Source organism: Pavona decussata, unplaced genomic scaffold, assembly GCF_977016875.1.
Source record: "Pavona decussata unplaced genomic scaffold, jaPavDecu1.1 SCAFFOLD_386, whole genome shotgun sequence".
Taxonomy (NCBI): domain Eukaryota; kingdom Metazoa; phylum Cnidaria; class Anthozoa; order Scleractinia; family Agariciidae; genus Pavona; species Pavona decussata.
The window spans coordinates 2,725,775-2,747,953 of record NW_028145758.1 but is presented as its reverse complement, the minus strand read 5'-3'; the positions used below and the strand labels follow the sequence as shown (position 1 = coordinate 2,747,953).

The following is a 22,179-nucleotide window of genomic DNA, read 5'->3' as shown; positions in this document are numbered from 1 at the left end:
AGCGCTAAAAAAATGTGTCTGCGTTTTGCCATATTCAATTGCAGTGAAAGGTTACAGGACATTTTGGAAATAGGATAAAACAATGTGGAATGATCGTACAAAAATCGCTCTCCGAGAAAAAATATTTTGAAAGAAAAAATACACAGACACATGTTTGCTGTTTATATGTTAAACTAGCTACTGTCCAAATTTGAAGGCAAACAAACAAATTCCCTTTGAGTTTTAGCTCTTAAAAGTGTCTCCTCCAAGTAAAAAATTCAATTTGAGAAAACAGTGCTAAAAATTCGGTAATTTATTTTATTTCAAAATTCTTGGTATAATTTTATAGCAAGCTCTGTAAGCTTTAATTTGATATAGGGGTTTAGGTAACTACAGGTAAAGTTATACGGTAACCTTAACTAACAGCACTTGCTTTACACATTGGGGTACTACAACTAAGTTGCCAGAAATGAGCTGTGAGTGAAAGTTATCAAGGGACATGGGCTAGGTCCTTCTTTGGATCAATCGAGGCTCACCTGTGGACGATCAAAGTAAATTGTGGTTTGAAATCCATTTCAGGGATGGCTCAAGAAGCAGGGGCATAATGTTGTTGCAGATTGGAAGAAAAGGTAAATATTCTTTTTTAATATCATATTTGCATTGAACAGTTATCCTGCAAAATCACACAGGATATTGCCTGATGCTTAGCTGATGAGCCAGTAGGCCAAGTTGTCAGGGGATACAGTAGAACCCCGGTAACTCGAACTCTGAAGGGAAACGAAAAACTGTTCGAGTTAGCGGGGTTTCGAGTTATCGGGGTCGATTAAAATATTCAATTTTCCAGGTTAATAATTAATAGTTTATTGATTTTCAGCACTTCGGTATACAATACAGTGCAAATTAAACTTATTTCACGAGAAAGTAATACACTTTGTATCTGGTCGTTCGCTAATTAAAATCAAATTGCCCCAGTCTTTGATCTAGTGTTAGAAGTCGATCAACGATAAGAAAAGCTAATGGGATGTCTCAATGAGCATCCGTGGCGAATTATAAGAACCAGAAATTCGAGTTATCGGGGTAAATTTTGATGAAGGGAAACCAAATTTAGTTCGAGTTAGCGGGGTTTTCGAGTTATCTGAGTTCGAGTTAACCGAGTAAAAATGACTGAAAAGTTTGGTCAAATCCAAGGGAATTGAGACTCAGTCCGAGTTAGCAGGGGAGTTCGAGTTTTCCGAGTTTGAGTTACCAGGGTTCTACTGTATTTTGAAAGATTGAGCAGGATTATAGTTTTTTATTATTCAACACATTGATAACAAAGCACAGTTTTATTGCAGAAGAGCTGGAGTTGATCTTTATTTTGCCATTTCTCTCCCTGACACACGAAATTACATTTGTCGCAGGATATCTGTTGTGTATGGTCGACGAATATTGAGTTCGCCATGACCATAATTATTTGGGTAGCATTTTCATGTGTTGAACAACAATTAATCATGTTCATATAATTTGTGCTCTATAAATTTTAATTATTACTATTATTCCTCGCGAAGCGAGGTTAATAAATTTGTCGGGCCAAGCCGAGCTAAGCCGCGCACATTCGAGCGAAAATATACTTATATATATATACACATCATTGAAGGTGTCTGCACTGTTGCCAGGTAACATTGAAAAACAAAGTATGAATGACGTCAGAAAAAAGGGAAGGTTGCTAGGCAGCAACAGGTTGCAAGACAGACTAGCATCAGGCGCACTTTGTTGGAGCAAAATTTGCATACATCGGGAAAGTTTTGCTTTTATTGCCGGATCAATTTTCAACTTTTTTTCATCAATATTCACTGGATGGAAACATCTCTGCAGAATCTTTTCCCTTTGTTCTAGAAATCTTTTTCCTTTTTTTTGAAAGATTGCATTGAAGAAATTTCACGTTTTGTGGCCGCGGTAAAATAATTTTCCGTAGGAAATAAATTCATTGAACGCGACAGCGCTACACGTCTGTTGTACATTTCCTTGTGTCAGAAATAGATTTCAACCGCAAACTAACCTGTGGAACTACGAAAACGCCATGCTCATCAAAATAGTTGCCATGTTCAGAAACCTTTTAATCTCCTCATTTGATGCTACAATACGAGTAAAGAGGGCTTTCCACCCAGCCCTAGCTTCGCGAGGTTCTGCGAGTCACGTATTTCTAGTTTAACTATTTTTGCTGCCAGATATAATTCAAGGCATGTTTAAAAATAAAAACATCAGCCTGTATAACATTTGTAAATTTTGTCTATTTTTAGATATGTTGCTGTCAAAGATGACAAGATCTGTTACTATGACACACATGAAGTATGTTTAAAGTTCTTCCATCTTTTTGCAAAGAGTTATTCACAAAAGGTCCCTGCGGTGCAGTGTACTTTCATGAGATGTTTACTTGTAATATTTGTTTCTTATAGGACTTTATTTATGCGACGCCAATTAACTGTATCAATGCTGCACTTGCCAAAGTAAAAACTGTTGAAGGACATAAAAGCAGATTTAACGTTATAACATTCAACAAGTCATACAGGTTGGTCTATTCTTGGTATTACTTTATGCAATCAAGTTTTATTGTTTGGTCCTCAATCAAAGATTGGCAGTGAAGAGATTTTATTTGTGGCTGTTGTTCAGTTTTGAGCTACATGTTGCATTAAGCTTCACACTTACCCTATGACTGATAAGATCACTTGTGACTTCAAAGTTCTCCTTTTAGCTGAAACAGGTGCTATGGGTTATGGCCGTTAATGACAGTTCTGTTAATAGAGAGTTTTAGATCCAAGTTTACCGCGAACTGCTGGAGGTCACATGACCAGTCTTTCACGTCACGTTTGCGGTTTTCGATGTGCGTTTTCAACGTGGAGAGGAAGGTTTTCACATGTGTCATTTACCTGAAAGCTTTTAACGTATAACTCTTGTTTTATCTCACATAATGATACAAAAATCTTGTGGCTGTTAATTTGCAAGAAGAACTAAATCGAATTGTGTTTGAACGTCGAACTGCAAATGGGTAACTGCAAACTGTGGTTAGAGGTTCGAGGTAAACTCGGATCTAAAACTCGCTATCGTCTGAAATTGTGGCTTCTTCTACAATCCAGGTCAAACTTCTTTGAAACACCCCTCTCCCCCACTCAATGTTGACCTAATGTACATAACCATTGTTTGTTTTGTGGAGGAAACAACATTGGAAAGGGGAACGGGGATGAGATCTGTTCAAACTGTTTCAGGGTTTATATGCGGAATTGTAGCTCATCACACATCTATCTGTAACTCAGTGCTTAGAGCATCTGATCAGTGTGTAGAAGATTGTGGGTTTGATTTTGATTAATGACTCAGGGTTTTTCTTTTTCCTGAGACTTGTAACAGTTTTGAATGTAGTGCACACATATTACTGTGTACAGCACCAGCTGTTCAGACAGATAATGCACTATGATATTGCTTAATATGTAACAAACTTTTTCTGTTCAGTTTTCAGGGAGATAGTGAATCCGATGCAGCCTCCTGGATTATTGCCATTGAAACAGCAATACAGATTGGACTTGGTGATAGAGCGGTAAGACATTTTGATAGATACAACCTTTTATGCGGCTAAATGTAATTCAGCAAGGTTAAATTCAGCTCAATTCTGGTCAGCGGTCGCCTCTCGTCATGGCACAGGGGCGACCTTTGAGCTCTCTGCTGGGCGGCGCCCCATGGTTTGCATCACATTTGCTTGCTTGCTGGCCTGCGAGATAAGTCATTTTGCATGCCTTATTTTCAAGCACCCCTCTCCACCCTCCTGATGGTAAGTATTGGGTCTGGTAAGTATTCCACTGATTGGGTTCAGTGTGATGGTGCCATTGGTGGTGGCCGCTCGCAGGGTTGCCATGGTACCTCCCTCCCCGTGCCTGATTGCTGTCTGGCTCCACCAACCTTCTAGGCATCAGCTCCCAAGCTCATCTATTGTTGGTGCTTTTAACGACTGCTAAAACCATATCAAGCCAGTGATCACAAGCTTGACCTGATGCAAAATATCCCCCCCCCCCCTCCACCATAGGTGCAGAGCATATGCACAGTAAGGTTTAGGCGGCAATTTTAAGGCTGTTATTTTAAGTGATGCTTGTTTTAGATTATGATATTTGTACATTTTAGAATTTAGTAATTTTTAATTTTTAAGTACACCTACATGTGTCCCCAATTAGCTAACTAGGGGCGTGTTTTTTTATTCACAATTCTGGAATGAGAATGGACAGAATGTGAAATTCGCCCGTTTTTCTATTCCGCATTCTTATTCCGGAGTGGACAGAATGCCATTCCATCCATTCTGCTCCCAGGAGCAGAATGAACAGAATGTTGCGAATGAAAATCCAAGATGGCGGACGACGAGATGAGCGCTGCGGATTCAAGTACGTCTGTACAAGGGAAAAAATCAGGTTACACTTTTGGACAAAATGAAACAATCCTTCTAATTTCATTGTACCAAAAGTACAAGGAAAATTGCTGCGATAACGGCTGCAATGGCAACCTCTTTGTTGGCCGCCATATTTGTTACGGAATGTTTACTCGGCCAGGACCGACGGGGTTTTTTTATGCAGACAATCCGAATTATTCCTAGCATTTGGTACCAACCATTCTTATTCCAGAATTGTGGATAAAAAAACGCGCCCTAGATATACCTTAAGCTAACTGTTCCAGAGCAGTTTTTACTTAAGAGCCTCAAGAGCATTAAACACACTTCCAGACTTCTTGAGGGACAATACAAAATCTATAGAATGTATTTAAAACTAATTTGAGGGCATACTACCTAGATTTGAATTTAAATGTGTACGATCCCGCAGTACCCCAAACTTTCAAAAGTGTCTTCATAAAATGTCATCAAAGCAGATCATTACCTGTATTTTTAGTTAAAATGTGTTGTTAAATAGTTATCAATACTTAATTATTATGCTGTAATTTCATTCATGCAAGGAGTCTCGTTGTTGGAACTTAAAGTTCTGTGAGTTCTCTCCTGTCAGAGGTTTTTTCATGTTTTTTTTTTTCTTTTCTTTTTTCTCCTCCGGCGAAGTTTATAAATAAATAAAAAATAAAATAAATAAACTATAGCTAGAACGACAAGACATGTTAATAAAGTGTATGTTATGTTAACAGAAGGAGGTACCATCCTTAGTTTACAGTCAGTAGCAGGTCTAGGGGTGGATCAAATTATTATTGTTTCCAAAATGTTGGAGCATCCCCCCCCCCCTCCAACCCCTCCTTCACATGACTCTTTTCTTTGGCTTTACACATTCTGGTCTCTTACAGATTCTTGAAAAAGTTTGGGAAAATCCCAACAATCGATACTGTGCTGACTGTGGAATGAAAGGTATTGTTCTATTTCTGGACAGGATACAAATGAAAGCAAAGGAGAACTGTGAAGTGTTTATGTTGTGGTTCATATGTTTTTTTTAGTTTGAACATTTTCAAACCAGTCTGATTTTTATTTCCCTTTATCTCACTTTATGGTAATGAATACTGTACAAAGGAAAATAATAAATTAAACTGATTTGAAAACATTTAAACAAAAAAAAAAAAAAAAATTAAACCACAACATGTATACTTTTGTGGATACTGAATATCCATAAATTTGAATTTTATAATAATCATTGTCAAGGGGTGGCACCATTGTAAATGAAACTTAAGTTTAATTTCTGCCAGCAGTGTTTGTCAGCCATGGTAAACACAAAATTCACTAGTGCTACATAACTATAATTCTTCACTGTCACACAAACAAACAATTTTCCCGCTTATCTGGCCACAGCTGCAACTCTCGAACCCTTCTACGGGGCATCTGTGAGCTTGATAACTATGACTGTTTAAAATCTGTGCTGCCCATGGACATGAGCTTCATATTAACATCTACGTCCCAAAAATGGACGTTAGGTGTTCAGACAGCATGCCCATTCATGATAGATGCATTCTTAACTTCTGATTTTGTACATGTGAAAACATCCATTGATTGGAAGTTAATTAACAGTGGTTACAAATGAGTTATTTGCGCTTGAATGGTTAACCCTTTAATCCTTACTGGTAATATCAAAGAACAAATTCTCCTATCTTGTTTCCATTCTATTCTTATAAAAGTACTGGGGAGACAGTTATTGAAATATCAAGAAAATTCACCTTGTGTGATCATATCATTAATTCTCATGACCTCAGAGGTTGAATAAGCATTGATATTACAAGGAGAAATTTGATGCTGATCATTGTTAAAGGGTTAAAGGAATCTGACAATTATCAGAGTGAGTGCAAAATCTTTATGATAATGGAAACCCTGTGCTGTATTGTCACTATAATGAGATCTGTAAGATTTTCAAATGCAATTTAAAGATTTTTTTGTTGATTTTTAGTCTCTTTATTTTTAGATCCAGTATGGGCATCAGTCAACTTCTGTGTGTGTGTTTGTGCAAACTGTATTGGTAAGTTGAAACAGTTATGCTATTGCTAATGTTGTAAGTGGTGGTTTGCTTAATTCACAGGTGAATATTGTTTGAAGCGCTTGGGGCACTTGTATTTTTAGCTCAGTTTAGTCAGACTTTTTGCACGTGTCATTCAATTCCCCCAATGTTTTGTCAACTGCTTTGAGCTTGGTTTTGTAATAAAACTGGAAATCTTGCCCATTGCCTGATTTCATACCGTGGGGGTCTGGGTACGAGTCTGTGTATTATGGGTTATGGGACTCAACACCCACATAGCCAGAAAGAGCACACCGCACTTTACAACATTTCCAAGTTTGGTGTTAATCAAGCTAATATTAGGAAAGATACAGCCATTCAAAAACTCCAAATTTTACTAAGAAATGTATGGAACGCCGGACGTGTGTCCGGCGTTCCATACATTTCTTAGTAAATTTTTAAGTTTTTGAATGGCTGTATCTCGCCTAATATTAGCTTGATTGACACCAAACTTGAGGATGTTGTAAAGTTCGATGTGCTCTTTCCGGCTATGTGGGTGTTGAGTCCCATAACCCATAATACACAGACTCGTACCCAGACCCCCACGGTATGAAATCAGGCAATAATCATAGGTTTTTATTGCAAATGAAGCCCAAAGCAATGGATAAAACATTGAGACAACATTTCCTGAAGGAATTTTATTTTGAGCTACAGTTCTGGGTAAATTAAATAGAAGAAAGATCCTCGCAGTTCGTACGCAACTTAAGCAGCTGCGAAAAGGTCTGGGTAAAATTAACTTTAAATAACACGCTAATAATATTATTGTTAAGTCTAACTGTATGTTCCACATACTATAAGGTAAGTGACGTCTTAATTAATTTAATGAGATCAAATTCTGAAAGTTACTGGGGAGAATTTTTCTGCTGCACAACTTAAAATTTCTTTCTATTGCCATAAAGATTTTTTCCACTTACATATTGTTTTGATTGTGTTTATTGAAGGAATACATCGAAACCTTGGGGTGCATTGTTCTAGAGCTCGTTCTCTGCTTATGGATCAAAAGATCTGGAATCCAGCGCTTGTTGAGGTAGGGTTTTTAAAAAATTACCATACAAAGTTGAAGAGTTGTTAATTTTTTAAATATTTTTTTCATATACCTATGTTTACTCAATACCCCACATATATTGTTCATTTGTCACTTTTAATGTTTGACAAATCAGTTTTAGCCTTGGTGAATTCCTTTTGCTTTTAACAAAAAATCATAAACACTTTTTAAGTAGCAGCAGTGTTTTATTGGGATTTGCCGAATGGTTTTAGACCCGATAAAACACGTGCTGTGAGTTATTTTGAACAACTTCAAAACATTTCTGGAAAAGTGTGTGTCAACAGCGTTCATAACAATGATGCTTTTGTGAACATTGGAAATTAGCATACAGGAAAAACATTACTAATAAGGAGGAGGTTTTATTGGGTTTAAAAACCACTGCACGTGATGCAGAGGAGAGTTGTACTCATCATGCATGGTTAAACAGGGAAAGTAACTGAATTCATCGGCACTAATCAATGACTAAACAACTGATTACCCATTGATTACTTAATGATTTCATTGATGTCATCAACTAGTTATGTCTGGCACTTGACATTTGCACTATATCCATCCACTTTCTTCTCACTATCTTACCTTTTTACTTTTAAACTCAACTGCCAATCCATTCATGGTCATTCAACTCATACTTTTGTGTGTTGCTCTCTTTTTTCTGTGACTCTCTGTTTAGATTTTTTCCTTTACTTACACAGCTGATGGTAAAAATTGGAAATGACAAAGCAAATCAGCTTCTGGAGCACAAGTTACCTGAAGATGATAAAATAACTCCTAACGCTGATAGGTATGTATAATTTTAAAGTCAAATCATTTTTAATTGGTGATTTTACAGATATTTATGTCATGTGGCAGTTCTAACTAGGGGCAATGTTATGAAAGGAATCTCACATTTCTGTAAGGAACTCCAACTGATGGAAAGCTGTTTACAATGTGCGGTTCCAGAAAATATCCATACTCCTCCCACAGAAGGTCTTTTGTTTTGCACCCTCCCTCCCCGTAGGAAATTTCAGTTTAGCGTCATACTTTGCTTCTAAAATTTTGACTTTTAAGACCCCCCTCCCCCTAGGAATTTCCGATGAACTTCCTTGGGGTAGGTATGGATTTTTCTGGACTGCCCAATATACCTGTATTTTCTTTATTGAGGTGGCTAGCAATTTGTAATTAGTGCTACATTATATTAACTGTGTTTCAAATCCACCAGAGGCAGTCTTGATTTAGGGAAAACCAGATTACAAGCCAGTTCCTCTAAACCACATGGCTATGTAGCTTCCAAAGTCATTTCAACAAATTTTGACCTTAATTTTGCTAACTTTGAGGTTGAGCATATGAGCACATTCACTAATTTTGAGGTCGAGCATATTGTAAATGACCTGCACTGAACCTGTGATTTTTTTGTACTGCAGCTCAGCAAGACGTGAGTTTATCTATTCAAAATACTGGGAAAAGAAATATAGCAAATACCACCAGGCTTTTGGAGATGCTGACACTTTAGGACAGGTAAATTAAAGTATTGTGCCGATTTTTATCATGATTGTAAGTTTGTGGTTTTGAAGCTAATTTCGTACCTTTTCATTATGTTATCTGGCAAGAAAATTGAGGAGTATAATATTTAGGAAATCTAAATAAAAAAAAAAACAAAAAACAAACAAACAGAGGAACCCTGTTCAACCTTCTTCTCCTGAATATAATATTCCTTTTGCCTTTCAGTTCTTGCGGGACACAGTTCTAACAGATGATGTTCTGACTACAATGGAATTGATTCTCAACAAAGTTGATGTAAGGCTATGCCCCATTTTCCCCTTGAGTGTGTTGAACGAAATTGATGTTTTCTAGTATCTCATTTGTGAGTAACACCAAGACATGATCTTAATATGTGAACCAACAGTTTGTATAATTCTGCTGCCCTGTTTGAAATCACCAATCCACCAGTTGCAACAATCCACAAATTCTTTGCAATCTGTCGTGCAAACAGTTCTTTGCTTAGTGCGCAGATTCAGATTGTTTCTTTATTTATAGTAAGCCGCCCTTTCATCATCATCATCATCATCATCATCGTTGTTGTGATCCCAGGCTAAGCTTAGTAGGATTTGAAGTCACCTTCGCTGCAGTTGATTGGCGATTCTGATCCTAAAATAATGCAATTTATCTACTGCTTAGGTACGGTATGTTCCATCTGATGTCGAGGATGAAAAAACACGTAAGTGTGGGAAGGTTTTATTTTCAGGCAAACAAAAGAGACTTGAGAAGACAGTTGCATCATGTGTTTCTGGGAGGAGGAGGGGGGGTACTCCCTATAATGGCCTATATGGGGAGGCTCCGCCTGAAAGGGGTACCTTGTTCATGCTTCAGGTACATGAAAGGGTAGGGATTTCACGAGTTGAAGTATATGAAAGGGTAGGGAAATCTGTCATTTAGGTATTTAAAAGGGCGTTTCATTATTTTCCAATGGAAGGTATACGAAAGGGGTACCATTTTTCAATGGAAGGTATACGAAAGGGGTACCATTTTTCAATGGAAGGTATACGAAAGAGGTACCTTTTCTGCCAAAAATGGTATATAAAAGGGTAAGGGGTCGGACTTCGGGGCGGAGCCTCCCTGTATTAAATTTTTTTGTACCCCCCGGGGCCCGGGGGGGGGGGGGGAGGGTGGGTGAGAATGTAGCACACAATCAGCTGACAACAATGCATTCAGATCAACACTTAGTGTTAGCAGTTAGCTTTTGCTATATTGTTTTACTGTGTAGCTGGCCAGCTCGGTTGGTAAGGTCCAGACTGCAGAAGGTTACAGGTTCAAATCCTGGCAGAGTCACCAACCAGTGTCTTAAAATACAGTAACTAGCTTATAGACAGTATGATTGTGCTAGTTGGGCTCACCACCTAGCCTGGAAAACTGTGGTCTGGTATGTTAGCCCTTTAAGCCCGAATGGTGACCAAGGAAGTGTAAAATTTTTGTCCTTATCAGGATTAAGATTTGAAATCGGTAAGGGGGTTAGTTTCTTAAAGAAAGTGGTGCTGCATCGATGGGGAGTAGAAACAGTTTGGTTTATCATCAGAGTTGATAACTAGAGGTAAATAGACACTTCTCCAAAATGGTGGCAACAGATTTGAATGAGTTAAAATTGAACTGAATGAAAAACTGGAAAGAGCCATACTAGCACTGGAAAGAGCACCATAACTTTAGTAACCTTGCAAAGGTTCATCGTATTAGGTGTTATATCAGCTAAGGAAATGGAAGATGAAATTTGACAAATTTACAGACGTTTGTAGGACTGGGGGTATACGTCTTACCCCCAGTCATACAAACGTCTGTAAATTTTTAATTTTTCAACTTACCTTTTCTCAGCTGATATTACATCTGATATGCTGAAACTTTGCAGGGTCACTAAAGTAATGGGGCTCTTTCCAGTGCTGGTATACGTTTTTAATTTAAACTTATTTGAATTTTTGGCTGCCATTTTGGAGAAGGTCTTTTGGCCACCATAAAGAGATTGCTGATGCTTTGAGTGTTAGCCCTTCATCAGAGCGAATCAATTTTTTCAGACAAAGGGCTAACGCTCGAAATGTTGTCACTCAAAGCTCTTTACGGTGACCAATTTCCCATTAGTTATCTACTGTTATAAACCAAACATTCGTTAAGATTTGAAAGCCTGGGTGTCCAACCGCTACCCAACCTTGGGTTGAGTACACTACCTACCCCCCTTTCCTCCCCCCCCCCCCCCCATGGATGTGGAGAATGTTATTATTTTGTCGTTTTTAAATCAAATTACTCTTTTATTGCCTTGGTCATTACCAATTTTCACAGCCCTTGAGTTAGCTGAAGAAGCTGGACAAACCCTTCAAGCAGTAAGTACAGCTTACCTTTCCTTCTGCTGAGTTTGATCTTTGCTCACCTTGTTGTTCTAACTTGTGAGTGTGTGGATGGAAAATATAACAATTAATATTTTGAAGATCAATCAAAATGAAAAATGTTAATGAATTCAGACCCAAAATAACTTGTATTAATTGCAGTTCCTGATTGAATCTCTTTGTTTTGCTGTAGGAATTGCTTCGTCAAAATGGTGGGGAAGGTTAGCTATCTGTTTTTATATATATTTTTATCCTTGTGTCTGTAGGTTTTTCAAGAGTTTTTTTAGAGAATATGTTTGACATTTCTCCCTTTCACGTTCTTTTTAAGGTAAACTGGAAATGCAGAATTCCAGTGAGGAACAAGTTAGCAGCGAGGTGAGGATCATATTCCATTCTGTTCCATTGACAAATTGCACTACAATCAAGATATCATTAATATTGTTTTGATCTATGTTTTTGTTGTTGTTGTAGGAACTTAAATCCTATGCTTCTCCCCTTCCTCTTTCCCTGCAGTATTTAGTCCAAAATCCCACTTCAATCAGAGTTCAGAACAGAAGCAGTACTCATTTTACCATGAAGCTTGTTGGTCCCTTTTTTAGAGGGATTGGTGGGGGGGGGGGGGGGGTGGGCAAGCCAGGTGGTGGGAATTGGGATGTGAGAGATGGGGAGGAAGGGTGGAACTTGAAGGGAGGTTATGCAGGGAAAAAGCCATGTGAGTTGGTGGGAAGTGGCAAGAATGTAAAAAGTTGCTCAATATTGCTTATTATGGTGTAATAGCAAAAGTTAAAAGTGGCAGGAGTCACCAAGTTAGAGATTTGGGCAGTGGGGAAGGTGGGGGCAGGGAACTGAGATCTCAGTGCACCCTCCTACCCCACCCTGTCATTCAAGTACATTATGGGAAGAAAGGAGTCTGTGGTGACAGGTTACTCATCAGTGTCATCACTGTGGTGCTGATCAGAATTTCTGGTTACTTCACAGACTTCACAGAGCATTCCTGTTGTTGAAGTGGTTTATGAGAAGGAGGGATTCTTGTACAAGAAGGAAGGGGTAAGATCCGACAGCATTAACAAGTTTGAACCATACCACCAGCTATGCTGGCTTGAAAGTTTTGTGACAAGTTGATTTCCTAGGATGTATTTTTTCATAGGGCAATGTCTGATATAATACTTTGATCACAATTTTGGTGCTTTGGTTTATTCTTCCTGTGATGAATAGGCAGTAAAATTAATTATCTCCTTAGGCCCAGCTCAGACGCTTTACTTCATATGAGCTGAATCAAATTCGAATTTAGACTGGCTCAGACGCTGTCCTTCATAGACCCAAATTAATTAATGTCCTGGCTGAATTGATTCAGATGCCAAACTTTAATGCAGCCAAAATTAATTCGCTGAAGCATACTATGACTGAAGAAAATTGGGCATTTGGGTCAGTTTATGCATTTGATTCGGCTCTTGTGAAGTATGGCGTCTGAATCAAAGTTGGTCCACAGCTGTTATTCCTGGCTGAGCCAGACAGCAAAAACGGTTGAGCTGATCCAAATTAGATTGGCCATTCTGAATTGATTCCTGAAGATGCTGTACTTCACATGAACTTCATTCATTGAATTAGATTCAGCTCATGTGAAGTACGGCATCTGAACTGGGCCTTAGGGAAATCTTTGCCTTCTTTAAGAAAAAAGTCCTAGGGATAATACTAATTAGCTACTAAATTTGTGTGTTTTCATTAAAGTCACAGGAATACATCCCAAATACTTTTTCATATTTTGACAATTTCATGCATTAATTATTTATGTATTTCAAAATGGTTTATTCTTATGAATTACCTACTAGAAAAAAGGCCAGCAGTAGCAGGTTAGTTTTTAAAATCTTTTTGAACTTTGACGTCAAGCTTCTTTGACTTGTTTTTAGACCTGGAAGAAAAAATGGTTCCTGCTGAAAGATAGGCACTTAAAGTATGCGAGAGGGGTGAGTGGAGTTTTAGAATGTTTCTAAACCTTCTACGTCTGAGGTGAACTGTAAGATAAGGTGGCTCTAAGTTTTGAGTCTTAAATAGGGAGAAGCCTTGAAAGTTTCACTGCTTGGTGTCCTTACTCCTGATCGTTCAAATATCAAATATTTTATCACCCACGCCCCTCAGGGCTTTTCAGGGATAATTTCAACATTGTGTGGGAGACTTTCCCAGACTGTTTGTGGCGCAGTTTACAATTAACGAAGTAATGAGTTATGAATGCCTGCTAATGTGAATGTGAATTTGTGATAGACACTAGGGGTGGTCACTGCCAGAGATTTGTTACGTCCCTGATGGTTCTTTTACATCCTACGTCGTTAAATATTCAACATAGTTTGTTTGTTCTAACTGCTCATGGTTTGTTTGTAGCCTCATGAGAAGGATGACCTTGCTACGATTGACCTGGCGACTGTGATATCTCTGGTGAAGTGCCCGAAGGGAGAGCTGCTACAGATGGATATTGTAACATCTGACAAGTGAGAAGCTCCAAAGTATAATTACTATTTATTAAAAACTGAATCATTGTATAATGCAATTCGAGGGATTTGATTGGCTTCGCGGCCATGGTATATGAGCCATTATATCATAGCCGAGAAATGGCGACCATTAAATTGCCTTCAGTAAGATCTAGCTCTATTCCTTGATTGTTTTTAATAAAACAATTATTCCACTTGCGCTTGTTGGATATGAGATGATTATAGCCAACTCGGCGCTACTCGCCTTGTTGGCTATCTATCATCTCATATCCAACGCACGCTTGTGGAATAATAAATTGTTAAATATAATAAGGGAGCGTTTGATTGACTCTACTGTAATAGGAATACGTACAATGATGAGGTTTTTGGAGTAAACTGGAATACAAAGTTATCATGTGTCAGTGAAAGTTTGCAGAAATTTACCTAAAAGGAGAAAATAAATAATGTAACAGCTATTCCTCTTGTTCTTATTCTAGAATATGGTCAATCGAATGCAACCCAATTTTCCATACTTTCTGCCATGTGTATAATAATAATAATAATAATAATAATAATAATAATAATAATAATAATAATAATAATAATAATAATAATAGGTGTAATAAAGTGGCTTAAGCCGTTAAACAGTGCTCAATACACTTTTTAAGTGTAGAGCTTTGAATAAGAAGATATAGCAAAGAGACAAAATTCTATGAGTGCGTGAGCACGAAACTTGGAGTAACAGAGAATTTTGTCTCTTCGTTATATCTTCTTAATAATAATAATAATAATAATAATAATTATAATAATAATAATAATAATAATAATAATAAATTTAATAATAATAATAATAATAATAACAATTATAATAATAATCATAATAATGTATTAATTGATATTCTGCTTTTTGACATGCAATGATCAAAAGCGCACTACAATATTAGAATATACTAAACATGTACATAAACTAAATTTAACAATAATAAAGTAAATTAAGCGCTAAAGGCTAAGAGCGTACTTAAAAAGATATGTTTAAAGAAAAGATTTAAAAGTTAAAATAGAATCAATATTGCACAGGCTTGCTGGGAGCGTGTTCCACAATATAGGCACAGCTACTCTAAAAGATCTGTCACCAAAGGATTTTTTTCATTTTCCCTGCTGGATGTCATAGAATAGTGCCTGAATTAGAGCGCAGTGAATGGCGTGCGTGCTTTCTTACATTAATTAAATTGCTAATTTAAGCCGGTGCCATACCATTTAGTACTTTAAAAGTTAAAAGTAGAATTTTAAAACGTATCCTATACGTAACTGGGAACCAAATGTGTATTGACAAACCTTCAGAGAAACTTATCATCCCACTCAAAGTGGGGGGAGGGGGTGGGGGCAGGCATTTGGTTAGACTCTAACTACTTGAGATTCTCACATATGCACATATGCTTTGCTCTGTTTCAGAAAAGCTGAATCTATAGGCTGCAAGGTTATTGTTTTTATCACTGTCAATTTAATGGCTGAAGTAAATGTATTGTTTTTATCTTTAGAACACACAGTCTCAAGGCAGATACAGAGGGGGAACTCGAGGCCTGGTACTCGGCTCTGAGAAACAAACAGGTATAAGTTTGGTTGTGAATCAATGGATTCGGTGAATTCACTAAAGTGTACCATGTTTGTCACTGTGTAATTAAAGTCTTCGCTTCACTTCACTCACAGTAATTGCTGTAGTCACAACAACGTATAGTTAGCATAGTGGGTCAGAATCAGACTTATGCAGAACTGAAGTTTGATGCTTTGAAACTTAGTCTCAACGATCCTGTCCTTTCTGTCCCTCCATGAAGGAAAGCTAACGGTGTTAGGGGTGACGGAAATGAACTAGCATTCCTCTGGGGATTTCATGCTACAGTCATCAGAGTTAGCCAGACCCCAGTTGTTCAAAGAGCGGATAACTCTATCCAGCGGTGCAAATGTACTCCAACAAACGTGTTTGGCAAGTTTTCCACACAATCCCAAACTTAAATTAGACACACGCGTCTACTCTATTCACAAATTATAGAGCTATAAGGAAATTCTTGCACGCATTTTATCGGTCGCATAGCAACCTATCCAGTGGATAATTTTATTATCCGCTCTTTGAACAACTGGGGCCAGATGTGTTCCTGCTGAGTCCCGAATCCTTGACACATGTGTTCTGTGTTTTCTCTTTCAAGGTATTTGGAGTTTTGCTGAGTCAGCAGGAGTTAGGATCAGATGGTATTCCTCATCTTGTGGCAAAATGCCTGCAGTTTGTCGAAACCTATGGTATGTTAAAATAGTGTACATTCCGTGAAATCTCAAGTTAAAGTTCCCCCTCCAAGAAACGTGTTTTCAAGGCAACTATAGTGTAAGCACGTCATTCTGTATGGATCTTTTTGCTGCTAAATGTGTACATTGGCGCTCTTCCTTTCTGAGTAATGGTGACCCCAGTTAGACTGACATTTCATTCTCTAACAACATGCATTTCTCATCAAAATGTTCAGGTTTTTAATAAAAAGAGAGAGAACCATGTTGACAACCAATGTTATTTGTGACTTTTTTTTATATGTTCACATATTACTGGTCATTTTAAGGTGGTCTTGAGATGGAAGGAGTTTATCGAGTGAATGGAGGACAGCTGACTATGAAGAAACTTAAAACTTCCTTTGATCAAGGTAAATCCATTAGATGCTTTTAGATTCTTTTATCAAGGTATTTTGGGTCATTTTTGTCTTTGATTCTTTGCTCTCAAATGAACCAAAATCGTGATAATTATCTTAATTTACAGAGGGAATCATCAATAGATAACAATCCGGAAAATATGCTTGTTTTACATGTATCGGCCCCACTCGAAAAACACTGGATTAATTTTTAATGTCCGAGGCATAGATCCAATAGCAAAACAAATCGAGCAGCGAAAATCTAAAAACCCATTTTTACCCGTTGAAGACTGCAGTTCGGGCAGTGGAAAGCTCGTAGTTTTTAATCATTTAAGCGAGAGATCGCTTTCTGAAATTTTAACTATGTTTCATCCTGGCCACGGCCTCTCAATATTTTTACGAAAATCGTACTGTCCAATTTGGTACTATTTTAGCGGATTCTACACCCGGCAAAATAAATACACAAGCAAACTTTTGACTTGCGCGCGTGCATCCCAAGATGCATATTACAGTCAACAGTTACCAATCAATTAACACTTGTCTTTTTTCAGATGCCGGCAGAGTCCTGCTGAGTGTGGACGAGTGTGGTGTTCATGACGTCACAGGAGTGCTGAAGCAGTACCTCAGACAGCTTCCCGACCCAGTCATCCCCGGTCACATGTACAGACATTTCATTGCAGCTAGCAGTGAGTACCGTTTCAGTGTCCAAAATCAGCTTTCACGTTGTACGAAGAGTATGTTGGATAAAATTCAAAACTATTAATCCTGTTCATGTTTCAGATGCCCACATATTTAATCTATAAATTCTATGCATTTGTTCTGTTACCTTAGAACTGTCTTTTTCAATTACAACAGCGTAAATCACTCTCTTGAATTCCTACGACTTTGAGCATTTCCCTATTACAGGACATTTATGAAACAAGATAAATAAATAATAAAATACTTATATAGCGCATTAACCATAACTGAAATGATCCATGCAATGCACTTTACAGTGCAAAAATAAGTCAAATAAAAAAAAAAATACCATTATTAATTTTGCAGTTATCAAAAATCGTGAGACATTTTGTGGGTGCTTAAGAAAAGACATATTTATTTTACAAGGCATCCCTTCACACCCTTGTATTTCTGTAATTGGCCTCTGCTTTTCAAAGTACCATATCAAACAAGAGAGAGAGAGCGTGTGCCATCACCAACAAGACAGTTGACAAAGCGACGCGTGTTGATTTTATTTAAAGAAATTTGAGGTGGTGAAGATCCCGATGACACACGATCTCGATAAAATGGCCAAAACCTATGCTCATAAAGAGCACAGACAAAAGAGACCGAGTTGCGAGTTTTTTGAACGGCTTTAAAAACATTCCTGGAAAAGCGTGTGTCAAAGAGTATTTATAACAATGATGCTTTTGTGAACGTTGGAAATTAGCATACAAGAAAAACATTAACCACCGCATACTAATAAGGAGGAGGTTTTATCGGGTTTTAAAACCACTACACGTGATGTTTTATCAACCATTTGATAGGTCAATGGTCTTATGAATTATTGATGAGTTTTTGAACGCTTCTTGTTTTGTTTATTGTTAGTGAATCAAGACCGTGACACGAGACTGATGGCAATGAAAGATCTGACCAACCAACTTCCCAAAGTGAACCACGATACACTGAAAGAAATCATCTTTCATTTGACCAAGTATGCACGGGCTTTCTTTTGCTTAGGCACGGTTGGCATGATTTCCCGCGCTAGGCACGGCTGGCATTTGCGCTTGGTGCAATTTTATTATTTTACCTTGCATTTTTTTTGAGAGCTTTCCCTTGTCTCTTTTTCAGGGTGGTAGAGCAAGTGTCTGTGAATAAGATGGGAGTGCCTAATGTTGCCATGATATTTGGACCAACTCTGATGTCCAATGAAAACGTAAACACTCAATCATTCTTTTACATTACCGTGTCAGTATATACAATGTATGAGCTCTTAAGAGCACGAGTTTGTTCAAAGCTGGAGACCGACCTTAAATGTCTTGTTGTTTTCCAGCGATGTAGTGTTCGGCATTGACAGTCTATTCAATTAAGTTATGTTATAAAATCTTGGACCTAACGATGTGCTAACAATGCAAATAGATGTTATGTTCTGTTGTTGGCAACTTATTTTCTGGTCCTACGAGCCTTGCAAAATATTAATGGTATGTTAAGGGTCAAATAAAAAAGGTTTTGGGGGGAAGCATACCCCCAACTTCGCGCGAGGGATGAATTGTCAGTGTTTGGAGACTCGGTAAACAGGCATACAGTGTAGGTCCAGTACAGAACATGAAAGATCCTTGTTCTTTGAAACCCCACTCAAACCCTCGCTAAGCTGTAGGGGCGGGGGGGGGGGGGGGGGGGGGTCTCAAAGATTTGTCAGATTCTTTTCACAATCGAAGGTGATTTGTTTCGTTGGGTAGTAATAGAACGAATTCCATGAAAAATACGATAGCTTTCTAACAGATTCCATATTTAAAATTTTTATTTTAAACAGACTGGCAGAATGGATGACGCTTCAATCAATCAAGAATTCTCTATAATTGGAGAGATGATCGAGAATTATCATTGGCTCTTTGATGTAAGTACAGAATTGATTACAGACTGAGTTTGGTGCTGGGAACATTTGGCGATTGTGGCCTTCAAACGGCTAACCAACTCAAGTCAAGTCATCCGGCTTTATTTAAGCAGGGCGGCCCTTTCTGTACTAGGCGGGTATCCACAGGGGCCCTGTGTAATTTATGACTACTACAAAATACAGTCGAACCTGTATCAAGCGGCACTATATTAGTGGTCAGTTGTCAAAGTCCCGAAAATTACTTCCCTTAATTACTGTAATCCTGACCTCTATTAAGCGGTCGCGGTCACCCTATACAAGGTCCCAACAAGCTGTTTCTATTGTCTTGACCTGTTTTAAACAGTCACTTTGACAAAGCAAACCACTTAAATATGGTAACAAATAGCGTGCCAGGCAATTGAGTTTCTAATGAGCTGCACAATCGTGGCGTTAATGTTTTCTTAGTCCGTTTCTGTACCATGATCTCCTTTGTCATACCATTTTATCGCCGAACTTTCTTAACCAAGTAAGGGGCTTTTTTTGAGCGCTTTGGTGCATAAACTGTACACCAAGTTATCAAATAATATATAAAATGTTTTTATTGTGTTTGACATGTATTCTGTGCAACCTGTATTAAGCGGTCACTTAGCCATTCCCAAGGGTGACCGCTTAATACAGGTTTGACTGTAAAAGGTTAAATTATGTACAATAAAAGTAAAAAGCAAATAATAGTTAAACATTACATGTTACTGAAAACAGTAACTTAATTATTGTGATGAAGGATTAAAACTAACGACAAAATCTAGTAAAACGTTGTTTAAGAGGGTTCTTAAAATTAGATAGCGACGTTGCTTCTTTTATTGTTTATGGTAATTTCTTAATTATATCAATAATATTATTAATATATTAATTATATCAGTAATAATATGTGGTTATTAATTTATTATTAATTATACTGTCTTGGCTGATTCTGCATTCGTAGCGTAATTTTCTGTTGCCTGAAATGTCGCGAAAAAGTAAAGCCGATTTGTGCTTCTTTCAACAGTCTTGTCGAAAGAAATTTGCTGCAAATCTCCATTGTAGAGTGTTCTACGCCAGAGTATTTTTTTTCAACTCCTGTCCCTATATTGTTCTGTGAGACAAATTTAGCACAAGTTTGACAAGTGCCTAGAAACGTAGCCTTAAGGACGGTGCCTACTATTGTTACTGCGCATACGTTCTGCGCATCTCGAGATACTATGGGTGGTGCTTACTAATACAGGGATATTTTTGCGCACTTTAAAACTATGCGGAGAAAGCAGAACTTAGCAAGTGATTTTGGTATCCAAAAAGAAAAGTGGGGGTAAGCATGCATTTTTCAGAGATAATATAGCTTCAATTTGGAAAAAAAGCGCCATACATCGCTTTGTATTTTACTGGTTTTTTGAATTATTGTTGCTTAATTATCTCTAAAAAATGCGTGGTTACCCCCAATTTTCTTTTTGGATTTCATTAGGCGCTACCAAGATCTGCTTTTCCCGCAAAGTGATAAACTGCGCAAAAATACTTCGTTATTAGTAGGCACCGTCCTTAATGTGTCTTTTTTTTTTTTATCTTACTAGGTTGGCGAGGAAGACCTCCGGAAAGACCAGGTACAAATTGGTGGTTGATTGTTTTCTTTATATTCTGAATTACCTTCGTTGTTTGTTGCTGAGAGTAACGTAACTTCTGTTTTCCTGTTGTTTAGGCTCTCCAATTAGCCAAGAAGAAGTTAAGAGAACTGAATGAGGCAAAGGTGCAGTTGGCGTTTAAGTAGAATAACGGCAGTGACCTCAATAGAGAGATTTAGAGTGGCAAACTGCAGAGGCGACCACGTCACATAACCATGTTTATCCTACCAATTTTTTCAAGTTGCAATCCATTATCATCTTAGCCATCCGTTGCTGAACATAATTAATACTATCTTCAGTGCATTAGTAGAATTATTGTTATCAAGACTGAACCATCATTTTACTGATTCCATAGATTCAAATATGTTTTCCTCCTATTCAAAGTGACACAAAAAATAGGTGACACTGCCCCTATAGAGACTTTGGATTTGTTTTGGGCATGTAGCCCTGGCGCAGTAATTTTATCTTGGGGGCGGTGAAAGCATCTTTTTCCAATAAATTTATCTTTCTTTACAGGAAAACAATAGTAGCACAGGGGGAGAATTCACCCTGGATATATACGTCAAAGAAAAAAATGACAATCCTTGTCGACTGAAGGTAATTCTTACCACTTTTTGCTGTTTCTGTTCTGTTGTCTAGATTTTTTTTGTTTTGTCAAGTGAATGAAAGGAAAATAATTTCTTTGAATTGGGACTGACAGGTTTTATATCGGTTTTAGAGTTTTAGTTACGGTTTTATTGAAAGATTATCTTAAGGTTTAGTTTACGTTTTGGCGCTTGTTCAGTAATGTGGTTGGTTTAAAAAAACCCTGCGACAAGCATGTCCTTTTTAACCCATCGGAAGTAAAACCACAACCAGCCGTGACTCTCGTTTTCCCGCGCTTGACACCGGTTGCACATTTCCCTGCGCTTGCCACCGGTGACCTGTTTCCCGCGTTTGCCTCAGTTTTGTGTTTCCCGCCCTTAACAACGCCTGCAAGCATTTGCTTTGAATTCTGATTGGTTCACCGCGTTAGCTGCGTGTGTTATGATTAATCAGGGGTGATTTTAAGAAGTCGATAGAAAACAGAGCCAGAAAACAGCTCTTATAAAAAGCTTCTCATTTTCTTTTCAATGCCAGGTTTCTGATGAGATGACGGCAGGAAGGGTGTGTGCAGAGATAGTATCGCAGATGAAGTTACCTCGTAACATTGACTGGGTTTTGTATGAAGTAATTGATGATGGAGCTATGGGTGAGTGCTGCAGCTCGCTACCACAAAAAATGAAAAATCTTCAACATACCAGAAAACAAGCAAGCACAGAAACGTACTTCTTAAGAGCTTTCCTTTTGATTGGTCACACCTAATAATTTGATCCACATACTCAAAGACCTTTGTACAGCTTAATAAATGAAGATGTAATTATACCGCAAATATCGCATAGTCTCGTGGCGGTTTACAATTCTTCTGTGGAGTGAGATCGGTCGGTCGGTCGGTCGGTCGGT

General features: G+C 37.9%; 1 protein-coding gene across 3 annotated transcripts in view; it reads left to right on the top strand.

The window, feature by feature from the left end:
* LOC146451661 (arf-GAP with Rho-GAP domain, ANK repeat and PH domain-containing protein 1-like) overlaps positions 1-22,179 on the top strand; it is a 41,787-nt gene that overhangs the window by 9,951 nt on the left and 9,657 nt on the right. For all 3 annotated transcript variants that reach the window (XR_014859957.1, XM_085098717.1, XM_085098716.1), the window contains exons 10-37: positions 559-608; positions 2,259-2,307; positions 2,415-2,527; positions 3,463-3,547; positions 5,275-5,335; positions 6,375-6,428; positions 7,406-7,491; positions 8,202-8,290; positions 8,910-9,003; positions 9,214-9,282; positions 9,664-9,703; positions 11,308-11,348; positions 11,545-11,572; positions 11,680-11,726; positions 12,330-12,398; positions 13,259-13,315; positions 13,728-13,834; positions 15,352-15,421; positions 16,015-16,105; positions 16,414-16,494; positions 17,031-17,165; positions 18,064-18,169; positions 18,307-18,391; positions 18,989-19,072; positions 20,650-20,679; positions 20,775-20,822; positions 21,214-21,294; positions 21,817-21,928. Coding sequence is in view for 2 of the 3 variants with exons in the window: in XM_085098717.1 (XP_084954843.1) it covers positions 559-608; positions 2,259-2,307; positions 2,415-2,527; positions 3,463-3,547; positions 5,275-5,335; positions 6,375-6,428; positions 7,406-7,491; positions 8,202-8,290; positions 8,910-9,003; positions 9,214-9,282; positions 9,664-9,703; positions 11,308-11,348; positions 11,545-11,572; positions 11,680-11,726; positions 12,330-12,398; positions 13,259-13,315; positions 13,728-13,834; positions 15,352-15,421; positions 16,015-16,105; positions 16,414-16,494; positions 17,031-17,165; positions 18,064-18,169; positions 18,307-18,391; positions 18,989-19,072; positions 20,650-20,679; positions 20,775-20,822; positions 21,214-21,294; positions 21,817-21,928 (2,062 nt within the window). In the remaining variant the exon portion in view is untranslated. The remainder of the gene's footprint in view (positions 1-558; positions 609-2,258; positions 2,308-2,414; positions 2,528-3,462; positions 3,548-5,274; positions 5,336-6,374; positions 6,429-7,405; positions 7,492-8,201; positions 8,291-8,909; positions 9,004-9,213; positions 9,283-9,663; positions 9,704-11,307; positions 11,349-11,544; positions 11,573-11,679; positions 11,727-12,329; positions 12,399-13,258; positions 13,316-13,727; positions 13,835-15,351; positions 15,422-16,014; positions 16,106-16,413; positions 16,495-17,030; positions 17,166-18,063; positions 18,170-18,306; positions 18,392-18,988; positions 19,073-20,649; positions 20,680-20,774; positions 20,823-21,213; positions 21,295-21,816; positions 21,929-22,179) is intronic.